The 15,867-nt window shown below is 37.1% G+C and overlaps 3 protein-coding genes across 5 annotated transcripts in view; 2 read left to right on the plus strand and 1 right to left on the minus strand.

Annotated features, from left to right (window-relative positions):
• The window catches only part of LOC107087374 (proprotein convertase subtilisin/kexin type 5-like), an 11,401-nt gene extending 9,098 nt beyond the window's left edge, over positions 1-2,303 (plus strand). Inside the window, exons 9-10 of the mRNA XM_015378917.1 lie at positions 1,047-1,218; positions 1,302-2,303. Coding sequence (XP_015234403.1) covers positions 1,047-1,218; positions 1,302-1,672 — 543 coding nt within the window. The 3' untranslated portion in view covers positions 1,673-2,303. The remainder of the gene's footprint in view (positions 1-1,046; positions 1,219-1,301) is intronic.
• A 2,585-nt stretch (positions 2,304-4,888) lies between these two features.
• On the plus strand, positions 4,889-6,559 carry gcnt3 (glucosaminyl (N-acetyl) transferase 3, mucin type). Its single transcript, XM_015378949.1, has one exon. The coding sequence runs from the start codon at positions 4,889-4,891 to the stop codon at positions 6,182-6,184; it is 1,296 nt and encodes a 431-aa protein (XP_015234435.1). The 3' UTR covers positions 6,185-6,559.
• Positions 6,560-7,116: 557 nt separating this feature from the next.
• bnip2 (BCL2/adenovirus E1B 19kDa interacting protein 2) overlaps positions 7,117-15,867 on the minus strand; it is a 15,500-nt gene continuing 6,749 nt past the window's right edge. Inside the window, exons 6-12 of one of the 3 annotated variants that reach the window (XM_015378948.1) lie at positions 14,626-14,808; positions 14,404-14,506; positions 14,193-14,324; positions 13,987-14,073; positions 13,801-13,899; positions 9,305-9,340; positions 7,117-7,696 (exon numbers count right to left, since the gene is read on the minus strand). In XM_015378948.1, coding sequence (XP_015234434.1) covers positions 7,639-7,696; positions 9,305-9,340; positions 13,801-13,899; positions 13,987-14,073; positions 14,193-14,324; positions 14,404-14,506; positions 14,626-14,808 — 698 coding nt within the window. In that variant the 3' untranslated portion in view covers positions 7,117-7,638. The remainder of the gene's footprint in view (positions 7,697-9,304; positions 9,341-13,800; positions 13,900-13,986; positions 14,074-14,192; positions 14,325-14,403; positions 14,507-14,625; positions 14,809-15,867) is intronic. The other 2 variants (XM_015378946.1, XM_015378947.1) reach the window with 2 other exon arrangements.

Genomic DNA, 15,867 nt, shown 5'->3' on the forward strand with positions numbered 1-15,867 from the left:
TTTTTTCACAATCTTGACTAGGGCGCGGTGATCCCTATCACTTTTTCTGACCACAGTTTTTCCTTCCCTTTGCCTCTCTATTAATGTGTTTGGACACAAAGCTCTGAGAACAGCCAGCCTCTTCAGCAATAACCTTTTGTGTCTTTCCCTCCTTGTGCAATGTGTCAATGGTCGCCTTTTGGACAGCTGTCAAATTTGAAGTCTTCCCCATGTTTGTGTAGGCTTCAGAACTGGACTGGACTGAGAGACCATTTAACAATATTCACAATATTCTAATTTTGTGACACACGGAATTTTGGATTTTAATTTGTTGCCACTTCAAATCATCAAAATTAAATGAAATAAACATTTGAATGCATCAGTCTGTGTGCAATGAATAAATATAATGTAGAAGTTACACCTTTTGAATGCAATTACTGAAATAAATCAAGTTTTTCAAAATATTCTAATTTACTGGCTTTTACCTGTAGATTGAAATGACTGCCTTCAGCAAATCTCTGAGGCAAAATTGCAGCTCTGAAAAATCGTAGAAAACACCTTTCAATCTTTTCATCTGAAAACTGAAAGTGCATTTTACAGTGGACCTAGAGTCAGATGCAGAGTCAGCAGAGCATTGGTCTATAAAGCAGATCACGGTCATGATCCCTTAAGAGGAGCACCAGAAATGCACAACTAGAGTGGGAGAAATGTAAAAAGTGTGCAAAACCTCAAAGGTTATAACTACCTTGGGGTTGATACTCTATTGTCTAATTTATAAAGGGAGTTAGAGTGGTGCGCTTGTGCTCTGAGAAGGTTGCAAGTACCCGGTTTGATCCCCACAGCCTCCACTCTGGGTTTCTGAGCAAGACCCTTAACCCCACACTGCTCCCTGGTGGTCACACAATGGCAGCCAACTGCTCCCCAATGAGATGGGTCAAAGGCAGAGAGTGAATTTTCCCATTGTGGTACAATAAAGGGATTTATATTACATTTTAGTTATGAAGATACTGATATCCTGTGCTGTCAAATGTCTTACAAGTACGATGATCTGTGCCGCTGTTTGATAGGAAACCTGTGAGCCGTGTGACAGCTCCTGCAGGCATTGTGTTGGCCCCAGACCTGACCAGTGTCTGACCTGTCACAGAGACTTTGCCCTCCATGCTGTAGAGAACCGCTGCTCCCGCTGCTGCCAGGCTGCAGTGAATCAAACCAGCTGCTGTGTTTGTGACACTCGCTCAGGTAAACATGCCATCCTCCTAAAGCATTTCAGGATACATTTAATAAAAACATTGTATTAGTTTAATTATTTTTCTCTTCATTAGCTCTGTGTGTGGAGACTCCACAGCCTAGGTCAGGAGACGGTAAGGAATCAGACACGAACATGTCCTCCCGAGCATTAAAGCACACCTCAGCTGCTTTGCCCGTCACCCTGCTGCTGGCGGCGGGCCTGGCCCTGGCTGTGTTTGCCTTGATCAAGGCCCACGCCAGGAGGAGGCTTTGCTGGAACCAGAGCTACGAGAGACTGAGCGGCAGCGGCAGCATCAACATGCCCCACGGCGTGCCCGAGCCTGACAGCGGCGATGAGGTAGACGTAGTTTACACCAGCAGAGGAGGATCCGTTTACAGGCGCTACAGCTTCATCCTGGAGCAGGACACAGATACAGACCAAGATGTCCCTGTTAGTCAGTCTTAGATGCAGCCATGTAAGGGTGAACTGTTACTGACTGATTATCAGTGTAAATTTGGGTTCAAAAGTCACTTCGTTTATGGGAGATTGTTTATATACAATCATTCTATTATTTTTGGGGCTTTTAATGATTTTTTGAATGTTCTTTTTTAAATTAAAATAACGATTTTTAAAAATAAGATCTGTATGCACACATTTGAATTTGTAGTGGAATTTACCTTTTTCTTCTTAGGGTCAAAGGTAATCATTAAAGATGAAATTTGCTCTAATGCTTCTTTCAATTGGTGAGGTTTGGACAGAAAGAGGCGTTTAGACCGTTGCCTTGAATCAGCAAGTTTCTGGTCTGATTCTTGGTTGTTATTTGAGTGGTCTACTCTTCAGAAATGGCAGAGTTCATTATACAGTTACTAAACTACTTTCCCACTTTAGGGCATTTAGTACATTTTTAGCAGGGTTAAGATCTTGCCGGGCAACATGAGAGGGTTAATCTTCGCCTCCTTCATCCATCTATAAACTACTCTTTAAACTGTGCTTTGGGGTTTCATTATTTTTATTGTTTGATATTATGATCACATGCATCACTATTCCTTATTATATATGTTATGGCAAACAGTTTTTGATATTTAATATGTTACAGTACACAGAAATAAAGATTTGAACTATATTTTTCAGTGTTCAATATATCCTTCAGACAATACCGCTTTAGAACAAGCAACTGATGAAAACAAGGGTGCTCTATAATTTTCCATGTATATTTATTTCCTAATCTCTATGACACCTTGGCAATAAGCAACTTAGCTTTTAATCAGTTTCAGTTAAACTTTGCACCATCCAGGAAATGATTAGCAGGTATTGATGTGGAACCAGTTTTACTTATGGAACCAGAACAATAATTAACGTCTGCCAATACTGACGTTATTCCAATATGATGGGTATCACTAGTAAAAATGTGAAAATAGCCATAATCTGTAAAACACAAGAAAACATGAAACAGTGAAGAACCTTCTCAGGAGTAGCCGCCGCACCCAAAGCTAATTGACATTCAAAAGAGAATAAGGGAACCCAAAACAATGTCTCAAACACGGCAGGCCTACTTGCTTTAATTAAAGATGGTGTTCATAAATCAACTCTGAGAGACTGAGGAGAATGTGCAGGCATGGCTGACATCCAAATCTAAAACAACTGCTGACTCCAATCCACAACTGTCAAAATATCTTGGTGGTCCCCAAGAGTCGGAGCGAAGAAATTCTGTGGAGTGACAAAAAAAAAAGGAAACATTTAGAATACATCTAATTATCTCTATCCTCAAACTAAAGCAGTGTTTCAGGTAAAGAACATCAGAACATCATATTGATGAGCAGACATATTGGGGACAGCTGCTGGGCGATTTTGACAGCCTGCCATACTTGAGAGTCAAAAATTTTACTCTCTGGCAGAAGAACCTGATAGAGAATGGCTGCCCATCAGTGACCGTTAGTTAAAGGGCTTTGCAGCTGGACATTGATCCAAAGCATAGCAGCTCTGTTGAAGACGCTGTAACATGACCTCACAGGGGCCCTATAAACCTTTTAAATTCTCAAACAGCAGTAAAGTTAAAACAATTTTGCAAAGAACAGAGGGTCAAAATTCCTGGACAGGGATACCTGATTGTAGCTGCTGTTGGTTTAGATAGTTTTCCTCATTTGCATTCCCCTACTCCCCTTTGGCAATGTGCCAGTATTGTTGACGATAAAACGCCCATTACTGTAGCATGATGCTACCACTACGATGCTTTAAGATTGTTACCCCAGTTTTAAGTTTGAAACCTCATCCTGACTGCTTCTGTCCGAAGAACTCAGTCTATCTTGTTAAAAAAAAAGAACATTTCCTCCAGAAAGCATTTGGACGGTCTGTGGGGCAACAACAGTTTCACAATAGATCTAAAGGGTTATGATTTTGGCTAGAGCTTTCTTTCTTTATCTCTCTATGCTTTTTGTTCATATTCAATGCTCATATTTTCTGCACAAATTCATGATTTTCCGGATCCGGTTCCGGTTTAGAATTTAAGTGGATGTTCTAACCAAGATGGCCAAAATTTGTACACAGCTGGGTGGGAAATGGTTTGTACCCATACAGCTCTCCTTCAAGTCCGAGAACCCCAAAGTGCTTTACACCACCAATTCCCAAAGTAGGGGCCCTTAATCAACCAGGATGGGGTCTTGAGGTCCACTGCAGAAATTGACTAAATGATAAACATTTATGTTAAAGTTCTAAAAGAACCCAAAGAATCAATAACAAAATTGATAATAGATTGTGTAGAAACGTTTGTTTACCCAACCAATGGTTTGAGTCATCAGTTGACTCTGGGACCATTTTGTGAGTCAGAAGACAGACAAGCTGGGTGAACGGTTATACCCAATGACACAGCAGAGATGGATGGAGTGGGTGCTCAAACCGGCAACCTATTGGTCACAGGACAAAACCCTACCTCCTAAACGAGTGATATCTGTTCACATAACTAGCTTTGCAATTGATTAATTAGAGCTATATTACATTTTTAGATCTTCTTTTGACCTTAAGCCCATAAGGCCTGGTGCATGGCAGGCTACAAAGCAATTTCAACACAATGGTTAATTTCTTTTTCAAAGACTGGTTAAATATTCCCATAGAACTGTCATTAGCAGCCTGTGATTTTTGAGCTTGTTTATGATAACGGCACTAAGCAGATGAGTAAAAGTCAACAACAAATCCAAATGTGTGGCTCCAACTTTTTTTTAAGTGATCACTGGAATGTGTGTAAACATCATTTGTTTTAGTTGTAAGTTACACTACAAAGTGCCTGTATCTGTATAATGCACACTCTTAAAAAAAAATGTGAGCAGTGACTGAAAAACTACCTGCATATTTGTGTAAATGTCTATATTCTTTTTGTAAATTAACAATAAAAAGTTTGTGAAACTAGACAGTGGTGAAACAGTTTGTATGATTTAGCTGAAAAAGTCACCATCTCTTCTGACACCCTTACAGTTAGAAATATACACCTTAACTTCCTCAGAAGTTTCCAGCATGAGATTTACTCATGCAATACAATTATTTAAACATCAACAAGGATGCAGTTGGCCAGACCTTCCTGTCAAACCTATTTCTGCCACACCTCCAAGTAGAGGATTCAGTACCACAGCCTTTATCTCCTAAACCTCACTGATGAGAGTTCATTTGCTCCGCCACCTAATGAGCAAAGAGATGACTTACTCAAAACTTCAGAGAAAGTGGACTTATATGAGGACCTTCTTTTTCCTCATGGTGTGTATGGGGCTTTCTTTAATTTTTTGGGGAACAAACTTTAATAGAAGTCTGCCCTCTAATTTTCCTATACTGGAGCAGTTCTCCTCTGACCTGCCTGCCTGTTTAGGTGTCATCACTGGAGACACAAAGGGCAGAATGGCTGAACTAGAAGCGCTTCTAGCAACCAGAAGTAAGAAAACGGCTCTATCTGAGGATTTCTACATCAATGCGACAAAGGACTGTGTAGCTTACACTGAGAAAAGAGGTTTCATTACTGTACCTCTTAGTGAAGAGGAGGCAAATTTTCCTATTGCGTACTCCATGGTGATCCATGAAAAGATTGAGATGTTTGAAAGACTCCTGCGGTCTATCTATGCTCCTCAGAACCTCTACTGTGTTCATGTTGATCAGAAATCTTCTCTGGATTTTCACAGGGCTGTGAGAGAAATAGTTTCCTGCTTTCCCAATGTTTTCATAAGCAGTAAATTAGAAAGAGTTGTGTATGCTTCCTGGTCCAGAGTACAGGCAGATCTGAATTGCATGAAAGATCTCCTACGCTCCGATATCCAGTGGAAGTACCTGCTGAACACTTGTGGGACAGATTTTCCAATCAAAACCAACAGGGAGATGGTGAGAGCTCTGAAAGCCCTCAATGGGAGAAACAGCATGGAAACCGAAGCCACCAACGACTACAAGAAAGGTCGCTGGCAGTACCACCACAATGTCACCAACACGGTTGTCAGGACGGGCGTGAGGAAGAGCCCACCACCGATCAGGAGCCCCATGTTCTCAGGAAACGCCTACTTTATTGTCTCAAGGGCCTTTGTGAAACACATAATGCAGAACAGAGAGGTGCAGAACTTCATAGAGTGGGAGAAGGATACGTACAGCCCGGATGAGCATATGTGGGCTACCCTGCAGAGGATGCCCCATGTTCCTGGATCAGCCCCCGCTAATGGCAAATACGACGTGTCGGACATGCAGGCTCTCTCCAGGGCAGTCAAGTGGTCTTACCTAGAAGGAGACGTGAGCAAAGGAGCTCCCTACTACCCATGCACAGGGGCCCACAGGAGATCTGTCTGTGTGTATGGAGCTGGAGACCTCCTGTGGCTCCTGAGACAGCAGCACCTCTTTGCAAATAAGTTTGACCCAGAAGTTGACGATATTTCCATCAGATGTTTGGAGTCAGTTCTGCATTTCAAAGCTTTGGGTCATGACCCACTGGCCTCTCTGGTAAATTCAAACCTGTTGTAGAACCATAAAGGAATGTAATGCTTTTCTTTTTCCTTTGTTGAAAGGAAGCAGGATAAGTTTGAGAGGCATATCATTTATTTTGCACATCTATCTCCTGGATAAACTTTTTTCCCCCCTTTATACATAAACAGCTAGCTTACCAGCTGTGCAGATATCTTACTGCTTTACTGTCACATTTTTGTCCTATGAAATGTTCATCTTCCATGAAGTCTACATTTTGTGTTATTACTGTGCAAGAAATTATATTTAAAAAAAATACTACATATCAAATTATTGCTGCATTTTGCAGCAATAAATATCAGCATGGATACCATTTTTGTGGATGTTTTCTCTGTTACAAGTTAGATTTGAGGCAAAAAATCAAAACAGGTGTGCATTATGGTTTTCTCTGAGGAAATAAGAAGACATCGACGTAGTTTATGCAAGTTATACAATTAAAATACTGTAAAGTCATTTAAATATAAGACTTATGAAAATTATCAATCCAATTTATGAAACAGTTAAGTTGAATGATAAATTGAGCATGACTCTCATAGGAGTCAGGTCCATCTACACTAATATAACATATCTGCAATATCTTCTTACTGTAAGCAGTAAGACTCATACCAATTGGAACAGGCTTTGGCGATATATGAAAATCTGTTATAAAGCAAATTATTACATAGACTATGAGCTAGTATTGGATAATGTAATACCACTATGGTTGCAAAGGACTAAAAAAATAAATCAGTTTAAGTAGGCTTAATCTAATAAATACAAACTAAGAATTAAAGGAGCAGATGTTTAATTTATTCAGACATAACTGAATAAATTAAATATCTAGTAACAAAATGTGTAAGTTTAAGGCCTAAATTTAAAATCCTGCAGTGTCCCTGAAAAATGTATATATAATTAAAATAGATTCAGGCTCTCCAACATCTAAAAGGCACATACGCAGTGAGGCGCAGCAAAATAAAGCTTTATTTTCCCAAGGTAGGATTTCAACAGAACATCAGCAGTGAACAGTGAAAAAGGTGCCATCAACATTTCCCATTACTAGCCCAGTGAGCCTGAGACCTAAAATTGTAGTTTAAAAATCAGTTCATAAAAATATATTAATTTTTTTCCTTTGACACCTTTTGAATATAAATATATATATTCCAATATAATAAAGCAGAACATGCAGAAACCACCTGTAACAGAGTGCATTAAATAGATGAGGATACAACTAAGATACAGAAGCCATGCTAGAAGTTACATAGGAGACAAAAAAACATAACACTTTAGACAACAGGTGGGAAAAGTGACATGGGTTAGTTTGTATGGAAAGAAAAATGCAGCAAAATGTCTCAATGTAACAGGCAGCATTGCTTCAAAAAGGCACTTTCCAGGGAGATAAAATTCCTGTCACATCGAGCAGAACATTCACGCATGGAAAAGAGTTGTTCCCCTCCTGGTGTTGCAGTGTGGTGCCATCACTCGGGAACAGCAGCAGCAGCGGTCTCCACCTTCCCGGACATGTCCTTGTCGATTCTAAAGAAACATTAAAAAGTCATGCGATAGCAGTAAGACCAGGATAGCCTGTATGATATGATCAGGATCAGCTTAGCACACTGACTAAACATTGGATGTTATGAAATTAAACATCCTGAAATATGATCTTTATCCATAGAACCTAACATAAAAATTGTTTTCAGCTAGAATGAATGTAAGAATCCTAATTTCTCCACAAAATAAGCTACAAAAAGCTCAAGTGTATTTTCAGCTATAAAATCAACACTTAAAGTGTATAATTAATGCTCTTCATTTGCTTTAAAAAATGAAAATTGCCCTTTTAATGGCAACAGCGTGCTTCTTATTACCATGTGTGATCAAATCAACTTTGCATTTCTAGTCAATTTTAAAGCAATACAGCTGCACCAATCAAGCTTCTATTGGCTGATTTAATGAAACTCCAGCAGCCTGCTAATTGATAAGTGTATACGATGAAATCAATTCATTTTGTGCCTTCAAATGTTTTTCAAATAAATGAATCCATCAGAATTTTACAGACACATTTTCTTTAAAGTCTAACCAACAAATAATGTATAGATTTGGACCTCTTTCCAAATAGGATTTCAAAATAAAATAGAGTGCTGCCATATATTTTTTCATGAACAGTTGAAAAAAGAAATTGAACAATAGTGTTGATTTATGCATAAAAATATACAATATTTCTGTATTTTTTTATTAATCCAATAGAAAATGCAAGAACATTTATGAGGTCAAGAAATAGATTACTGATTGATGCTTCTGTCATTGTTAAATAATAATTAAATCTTTACATTAACTTTTTTAAATGTAATAAACCTACATTTTCTCTTGCAGTCCTGTGTGTCCTTTAGAGTTGATATTGTTATACATTTCATCCGTACACATTAATCATTCACCATTTATCAGGGATGAACGGTGCATTTCCGAGTGCATAAGCAAAGCTGACAAAAGATCTCTGCTATTTACCAAAACATCGGTGGGGAGCAGGAGTGCAAAATGAGTGAGTCATGCGAAAAGCTGTGAGAGTGAACAAGCAGGGTGTTCAGTGAGGGCCACTTACTGACAACCATGTGAGGACACGGTTAATGTGCAATAGTGCAACCACAGACACCACAATGACGAGGACAAACTAGTTCCTTCTGTTACTAACTTGAACAAAAAACTTACCAAATGTACACTGCATAAACTCTAAACCTGTTGTTTGTTTTACAAGAAATAGGCCAATAAGTGTAACGTCACGACAATCTGCACACATTCACCTTCCTATGAGCTACTTAACATTGAGGTCTAAACTAGGTGAGGATTTGCATCTCCAGAATGAAACAGAAGACGAAGCTTTGCAGGAAATGTAATCATTAAATACTAATTTATTCTAACTTAACATTGCTAGATCAGTCAAGAATTTAGCTGGTTAAACAATCAACAAGCCACCTATTTAACTCAGTGAACAGTCATTCAATTGGAATTTAAACCACGTCAGGTGAAATTTGCAGGAGTTCAGCTCAAAAAATAGGTGTCTTGGTGCATTTCAGCAAGCTATCTGATCATCTTTCTGTTAGTTTTATTGAAAAGGATGCAGAGACTGACTCTTGGTGAAAGTGCAAATACCTTTGATTGCTTTTCCTATTTTTTTCGGCGTCAAACCTTAAGAGGGGCAGGAAAACTGGTTTAAGCAGAGAAAAGGAAGACAACCAACAGCAAAAACAGATGAAAAAGGTCAGAATGTATCGGTCCCCTCAAATCTGGGGGCAGTTGTGGAGCAGTTTGTTTCTTAAAGGATGACTACAAATGACCCCTCATGTGCCAAGTCACACCAAATAAGAACTCAACATGATGTCCAGCAATGTGACCACCAGGAGTAAACATCAAATTGAAAACATTAAAACAAATTGAAAAATTAAAATCAGACAAATATCACATATAGTATCTCTAAGGCTACGTTCACACTGCAGGCCTTGATGCTCAATTCCGATTTTTTTTTGGGATTTTTTTCCCGTCGCTGTTCATTTCCAAATATATGCGACTTGTATGTGATCTCCTGTGTGAACTGCATTCATACAACCTAAGTGTCCCGCATGCACAGTAGAGGATGCAATGACGTCACAAGCAAGCGTGCTCTGTGTTTACGGAGTAAACATGGGTGGTAGTACTGGAGGACATGGATGGTTAAACATAAATACTACTCTCCGCATTATCGTCCACCATTGTTGTTTTTCCTGTCACTTCTGCGTAGCAAGAAGCAGAAGAGTGCTGGCTGTTCAGACACAGGTCACATTTGAAAAGATCAGATTCATATCGGATTCAGGACCACATAACCAAGTGGCCTGGGGCAGATTGGAAAAAATCAGATCTGTGTTGTTCAGACTGTCATGAAAAGATCAGATCCAGGTCACGTATGGGCAAAAAAAAAATCGGATTCGGGTCACTTCAGGCTGCGGTGTAAACGTAGCCTTAGTCATAAAGTTATTTGTTGAAACTCAGACCTATGCTGTACTTTGGCAGACTAATCACTACTTTGTTTAATGAAGTGATGCAAGCTGTTATATAGCTCTGTTTTTAGTGTAATCCAGCATGTGATTTTCTATAATCACATCCTCCCTTTCTGAGCACAGCAAATACGTAATGCTGCTCAACCATGCAGCATGGCTAAACGGGAGTTATTCAGGTGATAACTGAAGGAGTTTATCAAGTATTGATATTCACAGAACCACATGGTGTATTCTGCATCCTTGTCTCCACCAACCTGTTAATTACAGATCAAACTCTGCTCCATCATTACTTCCAATAAAAATACCTGCTTGAGAATGACCAGCTGTGCCCTCTAGTGGATGGCTGAAACATTACATCACTGAGAAATTCCTTTTAAGAGGACATTATCAATTATTTGAAAAAAAAAATGTTAACCTAATAAACCATTAATTAATAATTAACCACAAGTTGTTTATTAGTTTACATCTATTATACCCACATTTATGTTATAGAATGTTCAGGGGTACAAAATAAAATGAAATAAATAAATGTTTTATAAAATTAATAAATACATAATTAAATCATGAATAGCTAAATGAAATAAAAAAGTACTATTGAATGTATCATTAAATAATTATTTTTCATTTATTCATTGTAAACATAATTTCACCATAAAATGTACCATTTTATTATTAAATAAAAAAATAATCAATTTTACTGATATTTTTCATCATTTCAAACTCATGAAATTATTTAAACTTTCAACCTGCTTCCATAAAGACCCTGACATCTGATCAGATGCTTCTTGCTAAGCAATGCAAGGCAACTACTTCTTGGGATTATTTTAGTCTACAGTCAATGTCCATCACTGAAAAATTAGGAATAACTTCAAAAGCTTATTACAATCTATCTACAGCAAATTGGATGAGCATTTCCAACCTCTAAGTCCCTAGTTTGGTGTGAATTATATCTAATAAGCTTATGACAGAGCATCCAGGTGGCTGGTGGGTTAGAGCTTTCACTGATTTGAGCAAAATAAACTATAGCCTGGCTCACGTTCTCTCATGAGACCAAACTAGGAATATAAAAGCTGGATTTATACCAATATGCTTTACATGAATTGCAACAAGTTTTTGGAGTGGCTTCAAATTTAAGCAAAAAAAGAATGACTTTATTTAAAAAGAAAAAAAGACAAGGAAAAGAAAAAAAAACAAAAAAAATGGAAAAACGTCTTTCTCAGTTTAAAGAATTTCATGAGTTTGCTATAGACACTATGGAAAAAATAAATAAATACAGATTAAAATAATGAAATGTATTTGAAAAGGATTGATTTAAAAAAATACTTAAGTAATAATTTGAAGGCATATTTAACCATTTAAGACCATATCTATGCATAATATACATTAACATGTCTGTTTCATATTTTTTTTATTTTGTCCCCTTAACCTTCAAAAAAAATTATATATATATATATATATATATATATAGTTTTATTCAAATGTGTGAGGCACACTGTAGTGTAAATGCGAGTAAGAGACTCAAAGAATGTGACAGAACAGCAAAAAAATAATTGAAATTTAACACTTTGGAAGCAGAACATGGTGACATTGCACCTGGTTGTGGAAATAAACAACTGATCAACATAAATGCAATCCTTATACTTTATACTCGCTGTGAAAAAACAGCTCCTTTAAAAGTATTACATTCTGTTGAACTTTATTACTTCTTTCATGCAGCAAACTCCAAGGTATTAGTGAGTTTTATATGATAGAGCAACACAAAGAATGGAGTAATTTCTAAGTGGAAGAAAGCAAATAAAGACTTTCATTCTGTTTTCAAATTAACTGTTATGCCAGTGAATTTAAAGTCCTTTTTTTAAAACCTCTGAATAATATCCCATCAAACTACCGGTAATTGCTTTCCTAAAGCAGCACTAAGTAACATTCCACCTCATTAAATCATGCTCTAAGTGACTGTGTTATGGTCATCTGTGTGTTTATGGCAGGATTGAGTATTCTGTCATCTCCCCCTGCTGTCTCTGTCCTGAAAAACCACACAGCAAAGTTTCTATTCCATCGACATGGTTTGCTGTCACACTGTAGGTTTTAAAAGTGGACAACTTGCAACAAAGCAGTGAGTGTGATGCTGGTTGCTCAAATTGCACATAAATGATTAAGAGCAGAGAACACACCCAAAAATGGAGGAAAATTACTATGGGAGTCCTCAAAGCAGCACCTTGCTTTTGCTTACTTATGCTGGTATTACGGCTACAAATGCATTGGGGGAGTCAAGAACAGCTAATTAAACAGGTTTTTCATTTTAGTTTTAGAATCCAGAGGGGGAAAAAAAGTCTGGTATGTTTAAAGCAGATCCAACATGGCAGGTGTGAAAATACCCTCAATCTCAATTAAAATAAAAAGTTTCACATGTCTATTCATATGTTTTGGCACAGATCAAACCACATAATGAATACCAAGAAACACTGCAGACAATTGAGGGAGAACCTTGTAACGAAGAAAGGCAATGATCAGACAAGCAGCCAAGAGGCTCATGGTGACTCTGGAGGAGTTGCATAGATCATATTGGAGAATCTGCCATCAAGATCTTTAGTTGTCTTCTTCAAGAAGCGATGGAAGACTCAGGTTTTTAGAGAATATTTTCTACTCTACTATGGAGTGAATTTTGTTCCATTATTGTTGCAAACAAATAACGATTTTGTAAATAGAAAAAAAAATCCTCTTATGAAACTTTAGAAATATTGACAAAAAAAAGGATTTTGAGCTTACAGCAAGTTAACTTTGCAGTTTTCTTAGAGTTTATTAAACGAAAAAAGTCAAAATAATATTTTTTATGTGGTTTTCAAATTGTATTTTTTAAAACTTTATTTTTTGACTTTGAAATTTCCTTTTTTTCAACTTTTCTATTTAAGATCATTTTTTATGGATGGCATGCAAATGGCATGTTTTCAAATTGCAATTTACAGAATAATTTTTTTCCAAAGACTTCACGTCCAACACAAATGCTGGCTCTTGATGCGCACGTTGACCAATAAAAATGTGCTTGTTGCTAGTATACATGCAGATCAACAGAAATGCACCATAGCACCTTAGGAGAGGGGCCGCAGGGGTGAAGAGATAATATAAAATCTAAGTAAACAGCAAAGTTGGTGTCAAAAACTTTTTAGTTTTTTAAAGTTTCGTTTCTGGATTTCTTTTTTTTTCATCCAAATTTTCATTTACAAAATTGAATCTTTGTTTTAAACAATGGAACAAAATTCATTCCAGACTCCACTCCCTCAACTGCATCTTTCTGCACATCCCTATATGCCCTCTATATTCTATTTCTACAGTAAAAAGTTATCAAAAACTACTTAGAGAATAATTAATTGTTAAGTCTTCAATAGTAAGTTGCTTTGGATAAAAGAACATCAAAGCCAACATGTAACATCTTGTTATTAAGGTGACAAAATGTAGACAGTTGAAGAGATTAACACTTTTAGAAAGAACTGCAAAATAAAAGTCAATATTAGCATACATACATGTAAGCAGATGACCGAAAACAAATGCCAAACACAATATAGATCTTATCCAATCTTATCACCTGCATTTAAAAGCATTTTTGTGTCAAATACTCACTGTTTGATACAATCTGGTATCGACACATACTCCATTGGAACGAGTTCAGCAAGGTCCGTCAAGCTGTAAACATACTTGACTTTCTGGGTAAACTTGGAGCTGCAAAGGAAAACATACAGGGTACAACAACACGAGGATTTTGAAGTTATCATTTAAATATTCTAAACACATAAACCCAAAATGTACCTTATGAAAGGTTTTGTGAGTGCCAGCAGGGTGCGAATAAACCAGGAGGGATGGACAATTATCAATGACTTTAGGTTTTTCCGTAACCTGTAGGAAGAGAACATTTAGAGGGTAGAAAGTCTCTTAATTAGGACTAAAAAGGAAAGGCTTAGATCTTTACTCTCTTTAGGAAAACTGCTTTTTTTTTAAGGGTCTTGTTGAATTACCTTCTATCGATCTGCTGGTAGCACTTCCTGAGCCAGCCGACAGTCGGCATCTTTTTCCTAGACGTCGCCCCATTTAAATACACAATCATATAATTTTCTGCAACCAGCAGTTCCAGTGTACCAATGACATACCTGGAACAGAAACCACACATTACCAACTCGTCTAAAACACTGGCTTATTGAGCTTGGTGTGATTTACAGAGATTCTTACTTGAATAAATTATCCATGATGTATCTGTAATTTGGTTGACTGCTCTCAGGCATGAAGCAAACGGCAAACACAATTATAGCATTCAAACCATCACCATAATAACCTGCAGAAAACATGTAAATTAATGCCATTTTGGAATCTAAATGTAAGAAAATTATCTAGAGTATAACAAATAAAATCGTTTCAATTGGTGTATGAGAGTTTAAAAAAAAATGCACAGACCCCCATGACTGATAACTCTTTTGTACGGTTCAATAGCCTTCATATCCACTCTGTGATCTTGATCTCCAATATGGAAAAGCCTCCATCGTCGTCCTTCCTCCCGCTCTTCTGATGCTGAATATTCCTGGACTGTCTCTACACCTTTCTGGAGTAGTTCTGTTGTTTTTGGTTTAGGGAGATCATCTGAACAAGAAAGTATGATTACATATAAATGCATAAACAAAAAACAACTGTTTTGAGTGATTAAAACTTTCAAGCAGTTTTCATCAACATACATTCAAATCTTTGATTTTTTTTTGCTCATGCTCCAATTACATGCAGTTTGATCACCTGTATCTTGACAGCATGCTTTATTCTCAGATTAACCACCAATAATCACAGCTTTAGTTCATTCTATAATCTCCCTTTTAAAGAAGAACAAAAAAAACAAAAAAAAAACACCCTTTGTTCCACAACACACTTGAAAAATGTCCTGACAGATACAAATAAAAAACATTATCAGATGAAATTAAATATTTTGATATTCATTAGAAAATAATTTTTCACCATTTCATTAAAATTCAGGAGTAAATACTGATTTTGATGAGCTATTTAAGTAAATTATAGCTACGCTTACTCACATAAAATTTCTCCAATCCGATCTAAATCTTGGTTGATCAGAAGCTCAAAATCTCTGTTTATATGTGCTCTAAATAAAAAGATCTGATCCTGACGTGTGTATACATGTACCAATCTTTTAAACAGAATAAATCAGTTAAGCATGCAGAGAAAACTCTAGTTTTCCAGAACATTTTATTAGTAGAAGAAGAAGCTGCCTATTTGTAAACAAGCCCACCGCTCATCCTCAACTCCAGCTACTCTTTGTGCCCGCCCCTCACATTTTTTATTTATTTATTTTTTTTTTATCAGTTCTTCACTTGTATCTGTTTATTTTGTTTGTTTGTTTTTTTCCCACTGTGGACCTTTGTCACATAATACTTCATTTTGTTTTTGGTGGTTATTCTATTTAATTTAAGGGCTTAATGGTAGCTTATGCTAACGTTCCTTTGCTACAGAATAGAGGGCAGGGTAGCATGTTTATCCACACATTACATTTAGAGCTACCTCCTCCACCAAGGAGGACCAGGAACCAGTGAATGAAGGTTAGTAAAGAGAAAAACATCCTGCTGATGTTTCACACATGCACAGAGAAGATGATTTTACTCCAAACATCCCAATGGGTGTGTACATCGATGCCAATGG

This window comes from Cyprinodon variegatus, unplaced genomic scaffold (assembly GCF_000732505.1).
Source record: "Cyprinodon variegatus isolate N-32 unplaced genomic scaffold, C_variegatus-1.0 Scaffold182, whole genome shotgun sequence".
NCBI lineage: Eukaryota > Metazoa > Chordata > Actinopteri > Cyprinodontiformes > Cyprinodontidae > Cyprinodon > Cyprinodon variegatus.

Coding starts and splice junctions, on each gene's coding strand:
- gcnt3 (XM_015378949.1), top strand. CDS start 4,889: ATGACTTACTCAAAACTTCAGAGAAAGTGGACTTATATGAGGACCTTC.